The sequence below is a fragment of the Podarcis erhardii genome, assembly GCF_964252035.2.
Source record: "Podarcis erhardii genome assembly, chromosome: 11".
In the NCBI taxonomy this organism is placed as follows: domain Eukaryota; kingdom Metazoa; phylum Chordata; class Lepidosauria; order Squamata; family Lacertidae; genus Podarcis; species Podarcis erhardii.
In genome coordinates this window covers 45,728,514-45,747,116 of record NC_138501.1, presented here as the reverse complement: position 1 = coordinate 45,747,116, position 18,603 = coordinate 45,728,514, and the positions used below count along the sequence as shown (strand labels likewise).

General features: G+C 44.1%; 1 protein-coding gene across 3 annotated transcripts in view; it reads left to right on the top strand.

Moving 5' to 3' along the window:
- DCC (DCC netrin 1 receptor) overlaps positions 1-18,603 on the top strand; it is a 944,701-nt gene that overhangs the window by 723,373 nt on the left and 202,725 nt on the right. For all 3 annotated transcript variants that reach the window (XM_081881357.1, XM_081881356.1, XM_081881358.1), the window contains exon 12: positions 3,186-3,235. In XM_081881357.1, the coding sequence (XP_081737483.1) occupies positions 3,186-3,235 (50 nt within the window). The remainder of the gene's footprint in view (positions 1-3,185; positions 3,236-18,603) is intronic.

The window sequence follows — 18,603 nt, the reverse complement described above, 5'->3', positions numbered from 1 at the left end:
CAGAGTAATAGGATTGACCCATTCAAGAACTGGTACACTATGCAGCAATGTCTGCCCAGAATAATAATAATAAAAAGGAGACTGCCATATGAAATGGCTGGAATACAAAGCAGCATGAAACAAATCAATAACTGTATCTATAATCACATTGCAACTTTTACTTTTTCTTTTGCTAGTTGTAAATATGTGCTCATTTCTCAAAAGTAGGACAGATTGTTTGAAGAATGGGCCTTTCCAGAGATGCTGTCAACTCAGGGGTCTATCTCATCATCCGCCTCTTCAAAATAGTGTGAGAATGTTAATAGTCATCACCAAATGTACAGAATTATTCTGAATTCATCAAAATCTTATAATTAAGTAGCACAGGAAGATGACTTAAGCCAGTTGAGACAGTTGGTTCATCTAGCTCAGTGTTGTCTGCATCAGGGACAGGGAAGCTGTGGCCCTACAGGTCAACAGCTAGTGGGACCAAGAGAGGCATAAAATGGGAGAAGCAAAGGCAGGCACACAGACTTAGTCTCTGATTGTTTGGGGAAAACCTTGGAGAGGAGGAGACATGGATGGCTGTGGGGAGGCTGGGACCTTTAGTCCTGGCTACTTCCTTATAAGGGCAAGACCTGAGTTGATGTGGTTATTAGGCTGGACACCCCTGTGCAGATCCTGTTTTGCTAATAAAAAGTGGACTCCAGCTTGTTCAGTGCGATTTACTGCTGGCTCGTTCCTGTGCCCTTGTCATATGTTGTGTCCTTGGCCAGATTATTTTGACTGGGTTTCAAATGTGCTGTACTACTTGAGCTGGTTTTTACACAGTTATCCATTGAAACTTGCACTTCTTTGTCTTTTGTGACGTAATTTTGCGGCCAAAAATACATTGGAAAGTCCACTGGAAAACATGCATTAGTGAAAATAACACACATGCACATGAATTATGTAAGACAAAATTGCATATAAAAATGGGTATATTAGGGAAAAGATGCAGATGATTCTTGTGAAGGCTTGTTTTTTAAAAAGAAATTCTAAAGTGTCATGGAGTGAAGTGAAGGGTGGGAAAAATGAGAAACTAAGAGAAGCTGAGAGTCATCTGCTTCTACTTGAGGAGTGGTTCTGCCCCAGATTTCTCCATAATAAAACTGCCTGATATATGTTTTTAATGAGAATATTTTTACGTGAAGCTGATCACCTATGGATGAAAACACTTTCAAAGTTGTCAGTGCTTGCCCCAAACTGTGCAAGGCAGCAACTGAAGCTATTTAACATGTAAATACGCACACCAGTGTTTGAGGTCAACTTTTGATGTTAAAACATTTCATTTGAGAAAACAGGTGCATCTTGTTCTTATTTATAACACCCTGATTGCTTTGATCTTTAATTAAAATCTCAATCTTGGTGCTATAACAGCTTGATCTTTCAGAATTAAACAGCTGATATAATGTACACGCAAATCAGCTTTCAAGCTTTGCCGGTGCCTCCATGATAAAAGTTACCATTCTACATTTTGCATGATAGCAGTTCATGTCTAAGACAGGTTCAAAGAGATTTTACATTATGTTGTGTTATAATATTTAGTAGGTTTACACCCTGCTTTTTGAACTGAGTCCTCCATGTGGTTCACGATCTTTATAAAGGACAGCCACTACATTAAAAGACAATATATTTAAAACTAAACTAAACTCAAAAAACAGTCTAAATGGGGTAGGAGGATAAATGTGGGTCACATCGACACTGTTCATTTAAAGCCTATGGCTTCCCACAAAGAATCTTGGAAAGTGTAGTTTGTTAAGGGTTCTGGAAACTGTGTGTGTTGGATCAGACCACAGGTCCTACTAAATCAACATCTGGCTTCCTGTAGCGACCAACCATATTCCTATGGGAAGCCCACAAGAAAGTAAAAGGTAAAGGTAAAGGGACCCCTAACCGTTAGGTCCAGTCACAGATGACTCTGGGGTTGTGGCGCTCATGTTGCTCATGTCACTTTACTGGCTGAGGGAGTCGGCGTACAGCTTCCGGGTCATGTGGCCAGCATGACTAAGCTGCTTCTGGCGAACCAGAGCAGCGCATGGAAACGCCGTTTACCTTCTCGCCGGAGTTGTACCTATTTATCTACTTGCACTTTGATGTGCAAAATTTAAAGAAGTGTGAAAACCAAAGGATAGCTTTGTTCCAATCCGCATGTTCGTCTGAGAAGATCTAATTTACTCTGTTGGCTAACAAATATCCTGCTGATTGCAACGGCCAATGTTTTACATCCCTGATCCCAAAGGTAGGGGATCCATGCACATTTCCTTCCTGCCTTTTACTACTAGAATACATTTTCAAAGCAGCCATCAACAGTAATAAAAAACAATCAATTAAAAGGTATAAGAAAAATCAAGAAGCAGCAATAAAAAAGCCAGTCGTAAAACAATCAGCAGTCATAAAAACACTAATCAGTAATAAAACAGCAAGAGCACTGTTAAAATATTATCCATTAAATCGTGTCCTCCCTAAAAGAAGGCATGTGTTGCAGTGAGATCTGGAAACTGACCTCCTGTTTGTGGGTGGGTCTATTGGATAGCCACAACACCTGATTGGTAGGTCCCTCGTTGCTGGGTTTAATCTGGCCAATGGGGTGCAGTCTAAATGGATCGAGGAACCTATATAAACCCATTCACATGACCCAGAGCTTCCTCTTTTGGCTCGTGCATTGGAACACCCTCCCACCTCTCCCTAATTTTAGGGCATCTTACGATTGACCTTGCTACGCTGTCGAGTGTCATCTGTCATTTTCCCCACTTGGCTGATTGGCTGTAGCCATTTGGGTTTTCGCCTGCCGTGTAGCAATTTGCTTTTTCCTGTAAGACCAATTGCAGTCATTAACAGTCATCAACAGGTTTACCACACCTATCAGCCAATCACCCATTCTCACCACCCTGCTGAGTAATACCCCTCCCCACCCTCTCACTATATATAAGGGTCTGGTGACTTCTGTTTCTTTCAGTGTATCTGAAGAAGTGTGCATGCACACGAAAGCTCATACCAAGAACAAACTTAGTTGGTCTCTAAGGTGCTACTGGAAGGATTTTTTTTGTGTGTGTTGTTTTTTAGAGGAGGTAAGGAAGATAGGTTTTTTTAGAAAAGGTGCCATTGGCACATGTAACTTTAATTACGGTTTTCCCAGTCTCATCCATTCCCCCTTTTCATTTCAGTTCCAAGTGCTATGCCTCAGAATGTCTCCTTGGAAGTGGTGAACTCAAAGGTAAGTCAGGGTCCAGCACCCTAATTGGAAATGATCCAGATTTGTGTCTATGCCTACATATATACAAACATACACATGGGGGGATGACTGTTATTATTATGATTATTTTACTATTAGGCTGTCTGACAGTATACTTTTTTACCGTGTTTTTATTATCTTTTTATCATGGATGGTTTATGGTGTGTTTCTAATGTACTCTATCCTGAGATACTTTGATAAAGGCTGGTATATAACTTGAATTGTTGTTGTTGTTGTTAACTCTATTTGCCAGTATGAATATGCATAGCTAGATGCTTCTGGAAGCCAACACGGCCACCCCCAACCACTACCACCCAGTTTATTGAAGTGTATGAAGGAGGAGTGGACCTGCCACTGCTCAGCCTTCAGTCCTGCACATGGTTTTGTTGGAAGGCCTCCCTGTTTCTGAATTTTGTATTGTGCAGCTGTCATAGGTTGCAGGTCATTAGCATGGCAGGAATAAGTGAAACAAAGACTCATTTGTGGGTTAAAACAGGCCACAGCTTTATTTAGTTTTATACAATGGGGAAGCAGGATTGTCATGGGAGTTGGGTAAGGATCTGGTCTTCATTCCACCAGCCCTTGATGTTCAGATGCTTGTTGTTGTCTGTTAGCTAGGAAGCAGCCAGGGGAGTTGGCCTGTGTTAGAGCCCAATGTGGCTCAGGCTAGTGGGATCTCACTGTGGTGGCAGCTGTGCTTTTCTCTCATCAGACCCCTTATGTCCACCCCCACTTAGATTCTGCCCATTTTGTGCACTGATGGAATTATCAGCTTAGGAAGGCATTGAATTCTTGGATTACCTGTGTCCTAAATTTCAAGTTTCTGAGTGCTTTCCATTTTGTGCTCTGTGATATGAAAGATAGCCTTTCAGGCTTCTTTTGCAATCCAAATGTCTTGGGCTAAATGTGTACAAGTTTTCAGATTTCTAGCTAGTGTGTTGGAATAATTCAGACCTCTTAGGGTGCACGTTTTGAGATGTTTTTGAAAACTATTCAAACAGTCCTGGAGATGCATGTACTGCCATAATTTAGGAAATATTGATCATATCTGAGTATTCCAAGTGAGAGAGGACAGCTCCGTTTCTTTTTGCTTGCTTTTCTTCTCTTTTTAGATTTTTGTTCTTTCCCTTTTTAAATATTTTAATTAATATTCTCCTGTGATGATACGTAGCAAAACCATTCTGTGTCAAACATCCTTGCTTCTCACGCAAAAGAAGAAAGCAAGTGATATAAAAAAAGAGAAAATAAAAAAGAGAAACAAGAAAATGACATATGTAAAGGGGAGAGGAACAACGTAACAAGAACTCTGTAACGCAATGGATAAATTAACTTTTGCTTTTCTATGCCAGCTGAAAACAAGGTTGTTCACTCAGGGATTTACTGGATGTTTCTGTCTAGACTGGGTACTAAAATGTAGTTCGCTGTTTTAACGGTGTCTGCTTTACTGATCTGTTTTAATGGCCCTAGTTTTATCATATGGTTGTATTGATTAACAATTTGGATTTTTTCCCCTTATGATTTTATTCTTATGGTTTTAGATTGCTTATTGTACCCTACCCTGGGGTCCCTTGTGATGCTAGAAACAAAATAAATATATAAATGAGCAAAAAATGCCGCTTTTTTTAAAAGCCAACTTTTAAGGATGAATTAATTTGGCGAGGGGCTGGCAGATCATTCCAAACCCCCTTTGCACTGAGCTGAAGTGTGTGGACTTGGTGGAGGTCTCCCTCTGCCAGCCCTCCTGGCTCCATCCTTCTCCTGCCTGCATCATTACACTGGTGTAGAGCTCATCTTTCCACCTGCCAAGTGGGCGGAAGTGCGGCTGGTCAGCTCCCCACTGATGGCAGCTGGTGGATACCCCTAAAATGGGGTGTAGATGTGGTGATTGTCTAGCTACTCCTTAAAGCCCCACCAGACTGGAGAGGAGTAGGATGGGATTGCTCCCTACCAGCCACTGCCTGGACATCCTCCTGGTCCCTCCCAGTTTTAGTGTATAACTTAATACTTCCCCAAAACTACTGAGAGCATTCTTCTAAGACAACCTAGCATGGTCCCTGGGCACTTGCGGGAAAGGAAAATGGCAGCCAGCCATCGCTCAAAGGATCTCAACTGCAACAGCAAGTTCTCCCTAAATGTTGCCAGCAGTGGTGGCTGCTCCATTAGGGCAGATGGGGCACTGCCCTACCAACCTCAGCCTGCCATCACTTCCCTGTGTTCTTGCAACCTCATTCTCCTTAGTCTCAGCGTTGATCTTGCAGAACTCAGCCAGGAGGAGGACAGGGACAAAACAAAATGAAATTGTTCATTGGCTCTGGTTCCTCACCAACTGCCCTACCAGCTCCAGTGGGGACCATTCATCCCTGGTTGCTGTTGACGTTGCAGGTCTGCTTTGACACATTTCTTCCTGCAATTCAGGCAGGAATGGATCGTATAATTGTAGAGTTGGAAAGGGACCCAATGGTCATCTAGTCCAACCCCCTGCAATGCAGGAATCTCAGCCAGCTCATGCATGACAGAAGGCCATCCAGCCTCTGCCTAACAACCTCCAATGAAGGAGAGTCCACAATCTCTTGAGGGAGACTGTTCCTTGGGAACACTTTCAGCTCAGCACTAGCAAAGGCCAAAGTTATAGAAACGTACCTGGCGATAAGCAGACTATTTTTCAAATACTTGCTCTAAATTTGCCAGGAAGCTATTTCTGTTGATTACCTATTTATCCTTCCTCATTAGTTCCATTGGCCATCCCAGCTGCCAATGGTTGTTTGTGATAGAAAAGCAGCGGGGGAGGCATTATGTATTTCCAGCATGCGTGCACACATGCGCTCACACACACACATTGCATGAGGTGAGATGTCGCAGGTACCAGAGCGACCATTTAATTAATAAAACCACCCTGCTTTGCTAGAACTTGGGCAGATGTGGGTAGTTATTAATTGCTGGCAACAACAAGACTTTGCAAGGCAGTTGCTGACACTAAAAGACAGACAAGAGAATGGCTTCTTCTGATACTTTTAATGAGGCATCACTCATGTGGCACACTTGATGTTGCAATCTGGAATTTATAAGAGAATACTAGCTTTCGAGCGTAGACATTAAAGCATTCCTTGCCACCCATAAAGCAGCTCATTTGTGTGCCGGAAGCCATGAAAAGAGACGTCCTCCTGGAAGAAAAAAATATATATGAAGAAGTTGTTTTTTTCTCAAACCAAATAATGAAACTCATTAATTGCCTTCTGTACTTTCTGGCTCTAAAGAGATGCCTCTGCCCAACTGCAGCTTAATTATTCAAGTCCACATTTCACTGATGAATCAGTGGGGACCAGCAGTGTCCCTAATTATGCAGAAAGTCTATAGAGTGAAATGAAGGTTGGCCTTAGAGGCTGGCGAGGCAGGGCAGGCTGTGGGTTTGCACAAACCACAACATCATGTTGTGCAACTGAAGGAAGCAAGGTGTACCTTTTAAACCAAGAAACCACCAACTTCTACACTCATTCTAACTAATCTAGCTGGAGGTCCCTTTTTCTCTAGAGGCCCATATATCTTCCTGCAATGTATCTTCAGTATGCTTGAAAAGATGAAGCTACCTTAAGTTGAGTCAGGCATTGGTCACCTTAACATTTTCTGTGCTGACTGGGAGCAACTCTCCAAGGTTTTTTTTCCAGATAACTGGAGAAACCAGCTCCAGCTCCTGGTCCACTTTGCATGCAACACATGTGCTCTACCACATTGACTGTAGGTATGCAATCCTGCAATCTACAGCTGTGTGAATCCAGAGTGATGTCAGGGGCCTCATATGGGGAATCTGCAAGATTAGCCACTGCCTCCCTGTGCTCCTGGGGCTACTGCTGGAAAACCTTTCTCTTCCCATAAATTCCTAAAAATAGCAGAATATGCAGTCACTTTGCTGCCTGCTCTATTCATCCTACACAGCCTCTGTCTACACATTTTCTCCCACAGCAGGCAGACACAGGCATCATCCTATCCTGGATCTGTGAAATCAACAGGCAGGATCTCCAAGCAAGATTTGGTTTCAGTGATGCTTTAGGAGGAGATGCATTCCTCCAAGTATTATGGAGCCATTAGTTGTCTGTGGCTCCAGAAAGACCACCCGTTTAAAGCAGACAATTCCACCCTGGGAACTGTAGTTTGCCTCTCTCAGAGCTGCCATTCCCAGTACAGTTAACAAACTACAGTTTCTGGGATTCTTTGGGCGGTGTCATGTGCTTTAAATGGATGGTGTGTATGCAACCAATAGGTAAAGGTAAAGGGACCCTGTCCATTAGGTCCAGTCATGGCCGACTCTGGAGTTGCAGTGCTCATCTCGTTTTATTGGCTGAGGGAGCTGGCATACAGCTTCCAGGTCATGTGGCCAGCATGACTAAGCCGCTTCTGGCGAACCAGAGCAGCGCACGGAAATGCCATTTACCTTCCCCCCGGAGCGGTACCTATTTATCTACTTGCACTTTACGTGATTTCAAACAGCTAGGTTGGCAGGAGCAGGGACTGAGCAATGGGAGCTCACCCTGTCGCTGGAATTCGAACCGCTGACCTTCTGATTGGCAAGCCCTAGGCTCTGTGGTTTAGACCACAGCACCACCCACGTCCAACCAATATCAGTGGGGAATTCTCTTCAACCTGAGGGCTGTGTTTTCTTCTGAGCAACTTCCTAAGGGGCACTTGCCAGTGGTGGGTGAGGCCAGAGGCATATGTGGATGTGGCACTGAATGTAAATTTTGCCATTTTAGAGTTGCTTAGTTTCTATGCATACTTCAACAGCATGCTCTGTCCTCCCGCATCAGAGTGCAAGGACACATTCCAGCCAGGTTCAAAACCCTCAAGGAGGCCATTGCAGGTTTGGCTGGGAGGAGGTGTGGCCTGTGAAGAGTCCCGAAGGCCAAATGCGGAGGCCTAGGGTGCTGTGTTTGGCTCCTAGGCCTGAGGTCTGCCCCTTCCATCTATATAGCTTTCATCAGTGCAGATGATAATGTCCAGGACACAATAGCTTTATGACCTAGAAGGTCAGGGAGTAGTTGAATGCAGAGGGATGGAGGGAGGAAGCCGCTGGGCAGAAGGGCAGAAGACTCAGAGCCCAGAGAATGGTGGTGGGATGACAATATACGGTCAGAGGGAGAAGATGGAGAAGCCCAGAAAAAGGAAGTGTCAGAAGCTGAAGGAGTAACAGGGCTTAGTGAGCTGGGAGAGTCTGTGGAGCCTTCAACATGTGTCCCTGCACTCTTCGCAGTAACTTGAATAGAATGCAATTAGAATTCTACACCAGTTTGTGGAACATGGTATTCCTCAATTGATCATAGTGCCTTTGCTCTCTCTGCAAGCAAACAATGTCTGTTTCACAGCAGTAGTGCCAATGGAATACGGACTTGGCTGGACTTGGCATAGTGTTACATGCAAAGTAGGTATTCTAAATATACCAATGAATGCTTCTGGGCTACCATGTTGGTTGGCTGAGTCCCTGCATCAAAGCGCTCTTGCCCATGGGATGGAACTGGGCAACCTGCCACTGCTTTGTAATTAAGAGCTATAGGATATTATGTGTCAAACTTGGCTCCTGCACAGCTGAAGATGGAGATCAGGCAAAGCAAGGATAAAGGAAGCTTGTATCCTGGATCCATAGTGGTCAGGGAGCATCACCTCATCAGGTGTCAGTTTTGTCTGATCTACCTGGAGTTTTCTCTTGGTTAAGGCTGGGTGTTGGTGCACAATTCTCTCCTGACATCCCTGAATACTCTGGTTCAAGGTTCTTTCTGTGTCCTTGACTATTTTCCCCAAACTATGCAAAATGACCACCTGCCTCTTTCTTGGGTATACAGCTAAAATCTTTCCATTGTGTTTTCAGACACCTTGGTGCAAAGAGATTAGAGCTTTTCTCTTGAGGGGATGATGATGATTTTTATTTTTTTAAAGAATTATGTGGGCAAAACTACGCTCCACTTGCAAATATAAGAACACCTTGTTTGAACTCCTCTTCTTCATCTGGAAATTATGAGGGATGTACACATCTTACAACTGATTTATTTATGAGTGGCAAAGACAATCAATCAAAAAGCCTCTTACATAATTCTTCTTCCACTGCACTGCAACACATTTTGGCTTCCCGAGCGTGTATCTGGAGACGCGGCAATGAGGCTGCACAGCACTTATCTTTAAAACTGGAATAAAAATATTTTAAAAAGTGAGAAGAAATATTCATAAATTGAAATGCTGCAAAATAATTCATGATGCATAGTCTCAGAAGATATGGATTTTTCCTTCCCCTCTCTCATGGTAATAAAGAAATATTCTCAATTTAAGTTCTAAATGTTGACAAGACTTCCTGCTGGGCGCAAGGAATGTTTTCCCCAGACCTTTACTAAAGCTATTTTACTTGATTTTAGATTTATTGATCTCTGATCCCTAGAGTTCAGAGGAGATTGTATTTTCTTTGACTGTGTGGTTATGGAGTTGTGCTACTAATAACAGCAATGGGAATCTGTAAAGTCATTTATCATCTATGGCATCTATCACTGACCCCTTGGTGAGCTTATAAAGTTGTCATGGACCCCAGCTCATATTCTTAGGAATGTAAATGAAATAAAGCCAGGAGATATCAATATTTATTAATTATCCATCTCTATTACTAAGAGTTATAAAATGTGAAAAAAGGAAAACTGTTGTATTGTGATCTTACTAAACACAGATGTTTGTCACTGGCAAAGGAAGGGCACACTCTACCTGCCCGTGTCCCTTATTTCTGAGGCTCATAGTTCCTTTTTTCTTTTTGGCATTATACTACTAAAACTTATTTTCCATCCCTAGGCCCCTTTTGACTCCCTTTCAACCCCTAGGTCTTTATTCATCCCCTAGCACAGTCCAATTGAGCCTTGAGGATCAATATCAACCACTTTAGAAAAACCCTGATTTATTGTCTAGGACAAGAAGTACACTCAAACTTGTCAGGTGTTGAGATCCAAAATCTACCGGTAATCTTTGCTTCCTAGACTCTCAGGGAAGGAACAGGGCTGCCATAGGACGTTTTGCTGCTAAGGCAAAGGACGACACCCCCTCCAGCTGACTGGATCGAAAGCTGAATCTTACTTTGATATCAGTGACAGGATAGCATCTTCTACCATATGAGGTCAGATTAGGGGTCCCAGAAGAAACTGTGAGGCAAATGGAACAGCCTGGTGCTGCTCAGCCTTCTCTTTCTCAGCATCTGATGCCTGAGGCCCTTGCTTTACTCTGCCTCATGACAGGACCGGCCCTGGATAGGAAAACAACCAAACACCAATTATTGAGATTGGTATAAGCAACATTTCTACCTTCAAATGCTGTGGAATTACAATTCCCATCAGTCCCAGCCAGCAAGAATGATGGGAGTTGTAGCCCCATAGCATCAAGAGGGCATGAAACTGCTGGGAGAGATCATTGGGGGGTTGGGGTTGGGCTGGGTGTCCATCAATATGCGGATGGTACCCAGCTCTACCTCTCTTTCAAATCAGAACCAGTGAAGGCGGTGAAGTTCCTGTGTGAGTGTCTGGAGGCAGCTGGAGATTGGATGGCAGCTAACAGATTGAGGTTGAATCCTGACAAGACAGAAGTACTGTTTTGGGGGGACAGGGGGTGGGTGACTCCCTGGTCCTGAATGGGGCAACTGCCCCTGAAGGAGCAGGTGCGCAGCCTGGGAGTCATTTTGGACTCACAGCTGTCCATGGAGGCACAGGTCAATTCTGTATCCAGGGCAGCTGTCTACCAGCTCCATCTGGTGCACAGGCTGAAACCCTCCCTGCCTGCAGACTGTCTCGCCAGAGTGGTGCATGCTCTGGCTATCTGATTACTGCAATGCGCTCCATGTGGGGCTACCTTTGAAGGTGACCCAGAAACTACAATTAATCCAAAATGCGACAGCTAGACCGGTAACTGGGAGTGGCCACCGAGACCTTATAACACTGGTCCTGGAAGACCTACATTGGCTCCCAGTATGTTTCCGAGCACAATTCAAAGTGTTGGAGCTGACCTTTAAAGCCCTAAATGGCCTTGGCCCAGTATTCCTGAAGGAACATCTCCACCCTCGTCATCTGGCCCAGACACTGAGGTCCAGCTCCGAGGGCTTTCTGGTGGTTCCCTCCCTGCAAGAAGTGAGGTTACAGGGAACCAGGCAGAGGGCCTTCTCAGTAGTGGCACCCGTCCTATGGAATGCCCTATAACCAGATGTCAAGGAAATAACCAACTATCTGACTTTTAGAAGACATCTGAAGGCCTGATGGGCAGGTTATAAGTAATAAATTCTTCTTCTTCTTCTTCTTCTTCTATTATTATTATTATTATTATTATTATTATTATTATTATTATTATATTTTATAAATGGCCTTTTGTAACAGGCATGTATTCCTAAGGTAAGCATCCCTTCCCTTAATGAAAATTAGTGACGGACTAAACCTTTCCCCAGCCTTCATTTAGGCTTGGCTTTCAGAAAAGCAAGTTGTTTTCCTGAAAGACTAGAAACTCACTCAGGCTGACATCATCAGGAATCCCACAGGGTTTCTGAATCTATTCCCTCTGCCTTTATTTTTTAACAAGACATGGAAGCGGCCAGGCACACCTTCACCCTCAGACTTGCTGAAACATTTGGTTATCACTGCGGACAAGCAGAACCAAATGAAGGTAGAGACATGGAAGCCTCTTTATGGTGAGTCAAACAATTGCCAGGTAGAGGCACCTAACTCAATATTGTCTACAAACAGGGTGGCTAAAACTTTTTTAACCAGAAGGCTATGTTCACCCCTAGCCAGTTCTCTGAGGGCTGCCTGCCAGCAATGGGCAGATTATAGTGTTTGGCTGATCCCTCTCAAAATTAATGTTCAGCCAGTGGTGAAGGAAGGCTCACCGGCACCCAGTGCGAGGTGTCAAGGGGCGGGGCAAACTGTTGGAACTTGCGTTCGACCGAGCTACTGCTCCGGTCGAGTCCTCCGACCTGAGCCTTTGATGAGGATCCAGGCACGTTCCCTCATTACGCAGGGTATCCAAGCAGCAGGAAGATGAGAAATATGAGCTAAGAGTTTTATTTCTAACTACGCAGACAGAAAAGAAATATACATCCTCTCTCTGTGAAAGCAGAGAGGCAACTGGTACAAAGAAGCAGGAAAGCAGTAATATCAACATCCATCTCCCGTCTCCCATGAGACTTCCAACAGTCTGGAATCGCTGGAATATAAACAGAGTCTTGTGACTCCATGCACTGCACAGTGGCACAAACAGAAACCTAACCACCCTGCAGCGCATGCGTGACACCGATATGAACAGTGCACGCGCATCGCTGATATGGACAGCACCACTCGAGCACTGCTGATATGGACAGCGCTTGAGTGCCGCCCATAACAAAAGTGTGCACGTGCCTTTGGCCACCCTACAGTGAGTGTAGCTCTTGGCTGTCCACCATTTTGTCACACACCCCCTCAGGGTGACACCTGGGGCAGACCACCACCCCCTTTCTATGCCCCTGGTGCCAACTTGAATAAAATATCTGGCATAATCGATCACCATACATGATGCACACGCACTGTTTGAATGACAACGACCATCAACTTTGGGGGGGGGGTAGTCCTCTCAAATATTTTATTGGGGTGTGTGCAAAAGGACCTCAGCTCCTAGGAGTTGTCTCCTATGCCGATGTTGTCCTAACAATTATTTCAGAAAGCCAGCATTACCATAGACTGTTTCTATTCAATTCAGCTGATAAAGAGGTTCCCAGAAATAGTGTGAAATGTTTTTGGATGGGTGGTTGTTGTTTTTTGGAAATTAGTAGAAGCTAGTGTTTTATTGTGTTTTTCTGACAGTATGGGAAATGTTTTATACGAGGAAGGGGGTGGGCAGCTGCAGAGGTAGGGCTTTTCAGACTGCAACTTGACAGAATGATTTGCCTGTGCAAAGGCATAAAGTTTTGGGGAAAACTACCATAAAACTCATTATGTACCAGATTGGTATGTTACCCTCAAGTGAGAGCTTCTGTGTGAAATCCTTCAATTCTTTATTCCTCTGATCAAAAACAATGAGGTTTTTCTGCTTCCCTCTCCCCGCCCTAGTTTCAGATAGAGCAGAGAGGGAGCAAAAATAAGGTTGTCAGAGATCAAAACCCTTCCAAACATGACTTTTATTCCTTTGACAGAGCAGCTGAAATTTCCACTTGGGGCATTTTGCGTTTAAGTGGATGATTTTCCTATTCTGTTTTTAAACAGATTGGCTATTTCTTACAAAAAGGGTCCCGTTGGAGTGCACAAATGCTTCAGAACTGTTTTCAGTCTAATGAGAGGAACTGAATTTTTTTTTCAGAACCAAGCTAACCAAAGTTCTCATAAATTGATCCACCAATTAAAATTACCCATAACTTCATTCTGGGAAGACCTTTTGTTGATTAACTGAGACATTCATTACTGTTTTCGCTACTGGCAAGGAATCCAAACTCCTGGCAATCAATATGGAAATAAATAGTGGAAATATGTGAAGGGCTAACTATGCAGAATTTCATGCACCTGAGAGAGTTTGGAGTTCAGTTATCCTAACAAATGATGTCAGGGTTTTTTAATCAATTATTATTATTTTTTGCAGGATTTTCAAGGTTTTTTACAATGGGTATTACATCCCCAATAGTCTCGGGGAAAGCGCTCCCCAATTAAACATTTTGCATTTCCCACACTTGCAGTGATTGATAAGTAGACTGTTGTGTTGGTAGAACCTCAAGTTTTGCAGAAGTATTAACAAAAAATAGAAAAATAAAATAAATCCCCACTTAATGGAGACTCTGTGGCTCTTTTCTGTGTGGAAGCATGAGAGGGTTGGATAATAGTGAGGAGCTTTGCAGTGGCTGTGCTTGTTCTGTGATGTGTTTTTATTTCCTTTATTTATTAAATTTCTATCCTGCTCTTCCTCCCAAGTGACCTGCATTGACAAGATAGCTGCCTGCTTGCTTGACCCCAGCCATCAAATGCTGTGGAAACTAATTGTGTAGGATAAGATTGCAAAGTATTTTCTGCCTTGGGTGATGCAGAGTGCACACTTAGGACCTAGTTAATATTTAACAATAACAGAAGTACTCGTGAAAAATTACTTCTGCCCCCTTGAAAAAATGTAGAAAAACCAGCAGTCTTGGTTTTGCTAATCTTATTATGCGATTTGCTCCTGGGTTGCTTCCTGCTCTTCCAGGATGCCAAACAGACCATACCCAGAGTAATGTGTTGAGTTCTGGGCATCACAATTTAAGAAAGGCATTGACAAGCTGAAATGTATGCAGAGGCTGGCAACCAAGACAATCAAGGGTCAGTGTCAGGAGTATGTGCAGTTGTCAGGTACTGTGACCAGTAGGACTTTGCAGGCCTGGGGCCTTCCTAAGTTTGTTCTGAAGAGGCAAGGCGTGGCTGCACAGGTGAGGCCTATTGGTAACTCACAGCACCTGGTGGCAAGAGCCGGGAAGGGATATAAGGTTAGCATTTTTCCCTTCGGCTCTTTGCCACAGCAACACATTCCCTGCCTTGCTGCGTTTGGTTCCTTGACTCCTTGCTTCTTGATCCTCGGACCATTGACTTCATGACTCCTTGCTTCTTGATCCTCGGACCCCCTGACTTCATGACTCCTTGCTTCTTGATCCTCGGACCCTTGAATTTGTAACTCCTTGCTTCCTGACCCTTGGACCCTTGGATTCTTGACTCCTGGCTCTCTGACCCTCAGACTCTTAGCTTCCTGACTCCTGGCTTCTGGACCCCCATTCCTGCTCCCACCCTGCCATCTTGCCCCAGGTCCCAACATCCCCAGCCGGGACTTTGATCACCCGTGAACTGGACCATGACAGTCTGGAAAACAAGTCTTATGAGGAATGGTTGAGGGAGCTGGATATGTTTAGCCTTGATAAGAGGAGACTGTGAGAGGAGATATAACAGCCAACTTCTAATATCTAAAGGGTCATCCCTTTAGATGACCCTCCATGGAAGATGGAGTATGTTGGTTTTCTCTGTCTCTGGAGATTAGAACCTGAACCCATGAATTCAAGTTAAAAGAAAGGAGATTCCGACTCAACATCAGAACTTTCTGACAGTAAGAGCTGTTTAACAGTGGAACAGTTTCCCTCAGAAGGTGGTGGACTCTCCTTCCTTGGAGGTTTTTAAGTAGAGGTTGGATGGCCATCTGCTATGTTTGATCTGTTAGAGATTCTTGCATTGCAAGGGGATTGACTAGAAGACACTTGGGGTCCCTTCCAACTCGATAATTCTATGCTTCTGTGACAGCCATGTGGCACAGAAATGGCAGATGTTTCCAGTGGATGAAGGTTGGGAATAGCATGGCTTGACATCTGTGTTTGCTGACTTCTTTCCATGGAAGGGAGGTGATATACTGTAGCATCGACCAGCCTGTCACAATGCATTTTTGCTTCCCTCCCTTAAGACTGGTCACCTATTAAATTTCTAATAAACTCTCATGTTGCAAATCCATCCAAACTGATCATACTGTATTGGCAGAGCACTGCTGGCCTAGCTCCAGTGATTAATGCTGCTTCAAGCAGGATGAATACTGAGGATCATCAAGCCACTTATCCAGAGCTCTTTGCAGCGTGGATCACTGGACCAATTTGTGCTCCATCTCTGGCACTTATGCATAATTCTTCTCCCTCCCGAATCCACATTAATCTGTGTATATTATTAACCCCCCCCTCAATACATGTATTTAAATATGCACTTTATTATGAAAATGCATACAGGCAATGAGCAATTGATGCATGTGCGACTGACATGATATTGCAAATGCTCACATAGCATTGATTCAGGAAGTGACCCGAAAATGTCACTAAATGTGAGGAATGAGGCTGGTGTGGGAAGAAGAAGAAGAAGAAGAAGAAGAAGAAGAAGAAGAAGAGTTTGGATTTGATATCCCGCCTTTCACTCCCTTTAAGGAGTCTCAAAGCGGCTAACATTCTCCTTTCCCTTCTTCCCCACAACAAACACTCTGTGAGGTGAGTGGGGCTGAGAGACTTCAAAGAAGTGTGACTGGCCCAAGGTCACCCAGCAGCTGCATGTGGAGGAGCGGAGACTCGAACCCAGTTCTCCAGATTACGAGACTACCGCTCTTAACCACTACACCATGCTGGGACAGAACTTGAAGGCGTTACGTGGGCCCTGCCAACACACACACAGGTCTGGAATGTAACCTCTGCACAAAACAAGGATTGCCTGTATTTCAATGTATATATTTGAACAGTGTCACAGCACTAAACTATGTCACAACACTGAGATAAGGGCAACAGCCAGTGGATTGCCAAGTGTGGAAACAGTTTCCTGCATTGCAGGGGGTTGGATACTAGATGACCCTTAGGATCCTTCCAGCTCTACAATTCTGTGATTCCAGATTAAGGAAAGTAAAGTGAAGATTGGATTAGTGCAATATACCACCTTCCGAGGTCGTGCGTTCCACTGTTGAACAGCTCTTTCCATCAGAAAGTTATTCATAATGTCTAGTTAGATTCTCCTTTCTTAAAATTTGAATCCATTGGTTCGGGACCTGCCTGTTTCTCATTATGGTTGGTTTCCAGGTGCTTCATATAGAAAATTACACATACTGAATTCATGAAAAACCACTACCATGCACATCTAACACACACACATGGCTCCTCCATGAATGAGCTCCCTCATTTATTTCAACAGATTGAGTTGCTGGGCTTCCTCATCCCATTTTTGAGACCTGTCTCCAGACATTTCCATCAAACCACCAAATATTTACACCACCTGTCTTAAGGTTCAACTAATTCAAGACTGAGTGGCTTCTCTCTTGTATTACATGCATATCTCTTGAGATGTGAGGAGAAAACCAAATATTATGATAGCCTCTCACTTGCCATGTTAAGAACTTAGTACCTCTCCATCATGAGAAAAGTTTGCACAACCTCCATTGCAGAGATTTTTCCTGCGTGCATTACTGTGGCAAACAGCACTTGCAGCCGCATTGCCACATCAGGCATGGCTGAGTACTCACCTGAGAATGGTCACGATTCACCCTAGGTGCACAAGCAAGTGGAATTTGCAAAGGTGTTCTAAACGAGGCACAACATTTTGGAACTAAATTATAACGTTAAAACACGCATGTGCGTGCACACACACACACAAAGCATATTTTAAAGCTCAAATGTTTGCATTGTCTCTCTCTCTCTCTCTCTCTATATATATATATATTCTCTTTTTCCTTTGCTGGATAAGCAAGGGTTAACAATGGACTGGAGAAGTATGAGATAGCACTAGTAGAAAGGAACAGGGCAAATTGCTTCTTTTCATTGAATTCTGTGCCACCTTTAGCCTTGGAGATTAGTATCCCTGATCAAGAGTAAGTAAATTACATGGGTGGTGTAATTAACTCCTGTTGGCTCTGTGTAACTATTACTGAAGGGAATCCACTGGTAACAAACCTACCTGAGTCTTTGCTTTGAACATTTAGCACAGTGGCTAAATGATCTGCACCTCCAACCATTTTTTAAAAAGGAGAGAGCAAGAGAGACAGGAACAGTGTCGGAGGAACCCTCTCTGGCACCCGGGGCGGGACGCTGAGGGGCAGGGCGAACCCCCCGGCGGCACACACACAACATCCACACAGACTGTGCATGCACAGCATCCTGTAAAGTCACTGTGCGAGAGGCAGCCCGGATGCCACACGAGCGGTGCCCATACTGACTGTGTGCACGCCCTTGGCCACTCTACAGCTGGGAGGAGGCAGCGGGCCATCTTGGCACACACACCCCGAGTGGTACCTGGGGCGGACCGCCCCCTCTGCCCCCCCTCTTCGTATACCCCTGGACAGGAAGACAGACTGGTGGTTTTGATGCCAAAAATGAGGAAGCACATAGTAATTTTTTTATACCCATGAGTTTCTGGGGAGGAGACTTGAGCCCCCCCACTTCCTCAAATCCTTTATTTATTTAAATGTACACAGACATGTGCATATCCAGACAGTCAACAAGTGGCCTAGTGTGATCTCTGAGCCTCAGGCAGCAAGATCCACCAGGGCAGCAAATCCCGATGTCAATATTCACACACACACACCCCTTGTTCCTGATGTAGATCTTCACTCACCCCTTCTTCCCTGGAGAGGTAGGCACTATTTCAGGGTTCACCTCAGGTGTCAAAATGTCATGGTATCTGCTGAGGTTTGCACAGTGTCTAGTGCACTTCAACGCAGGGATTAGTAAACTGAGAGAGGCGCCACTTTGTCATGTGGTAAAATGGGCGGGTGGAAATATTCAAGGACATTCAGGGATATCCATAAGCTTGTACAAGGTGGAGGTACATTGGACACTTCTGGTAGAGTGGAACAAAACTGTCGTTTTC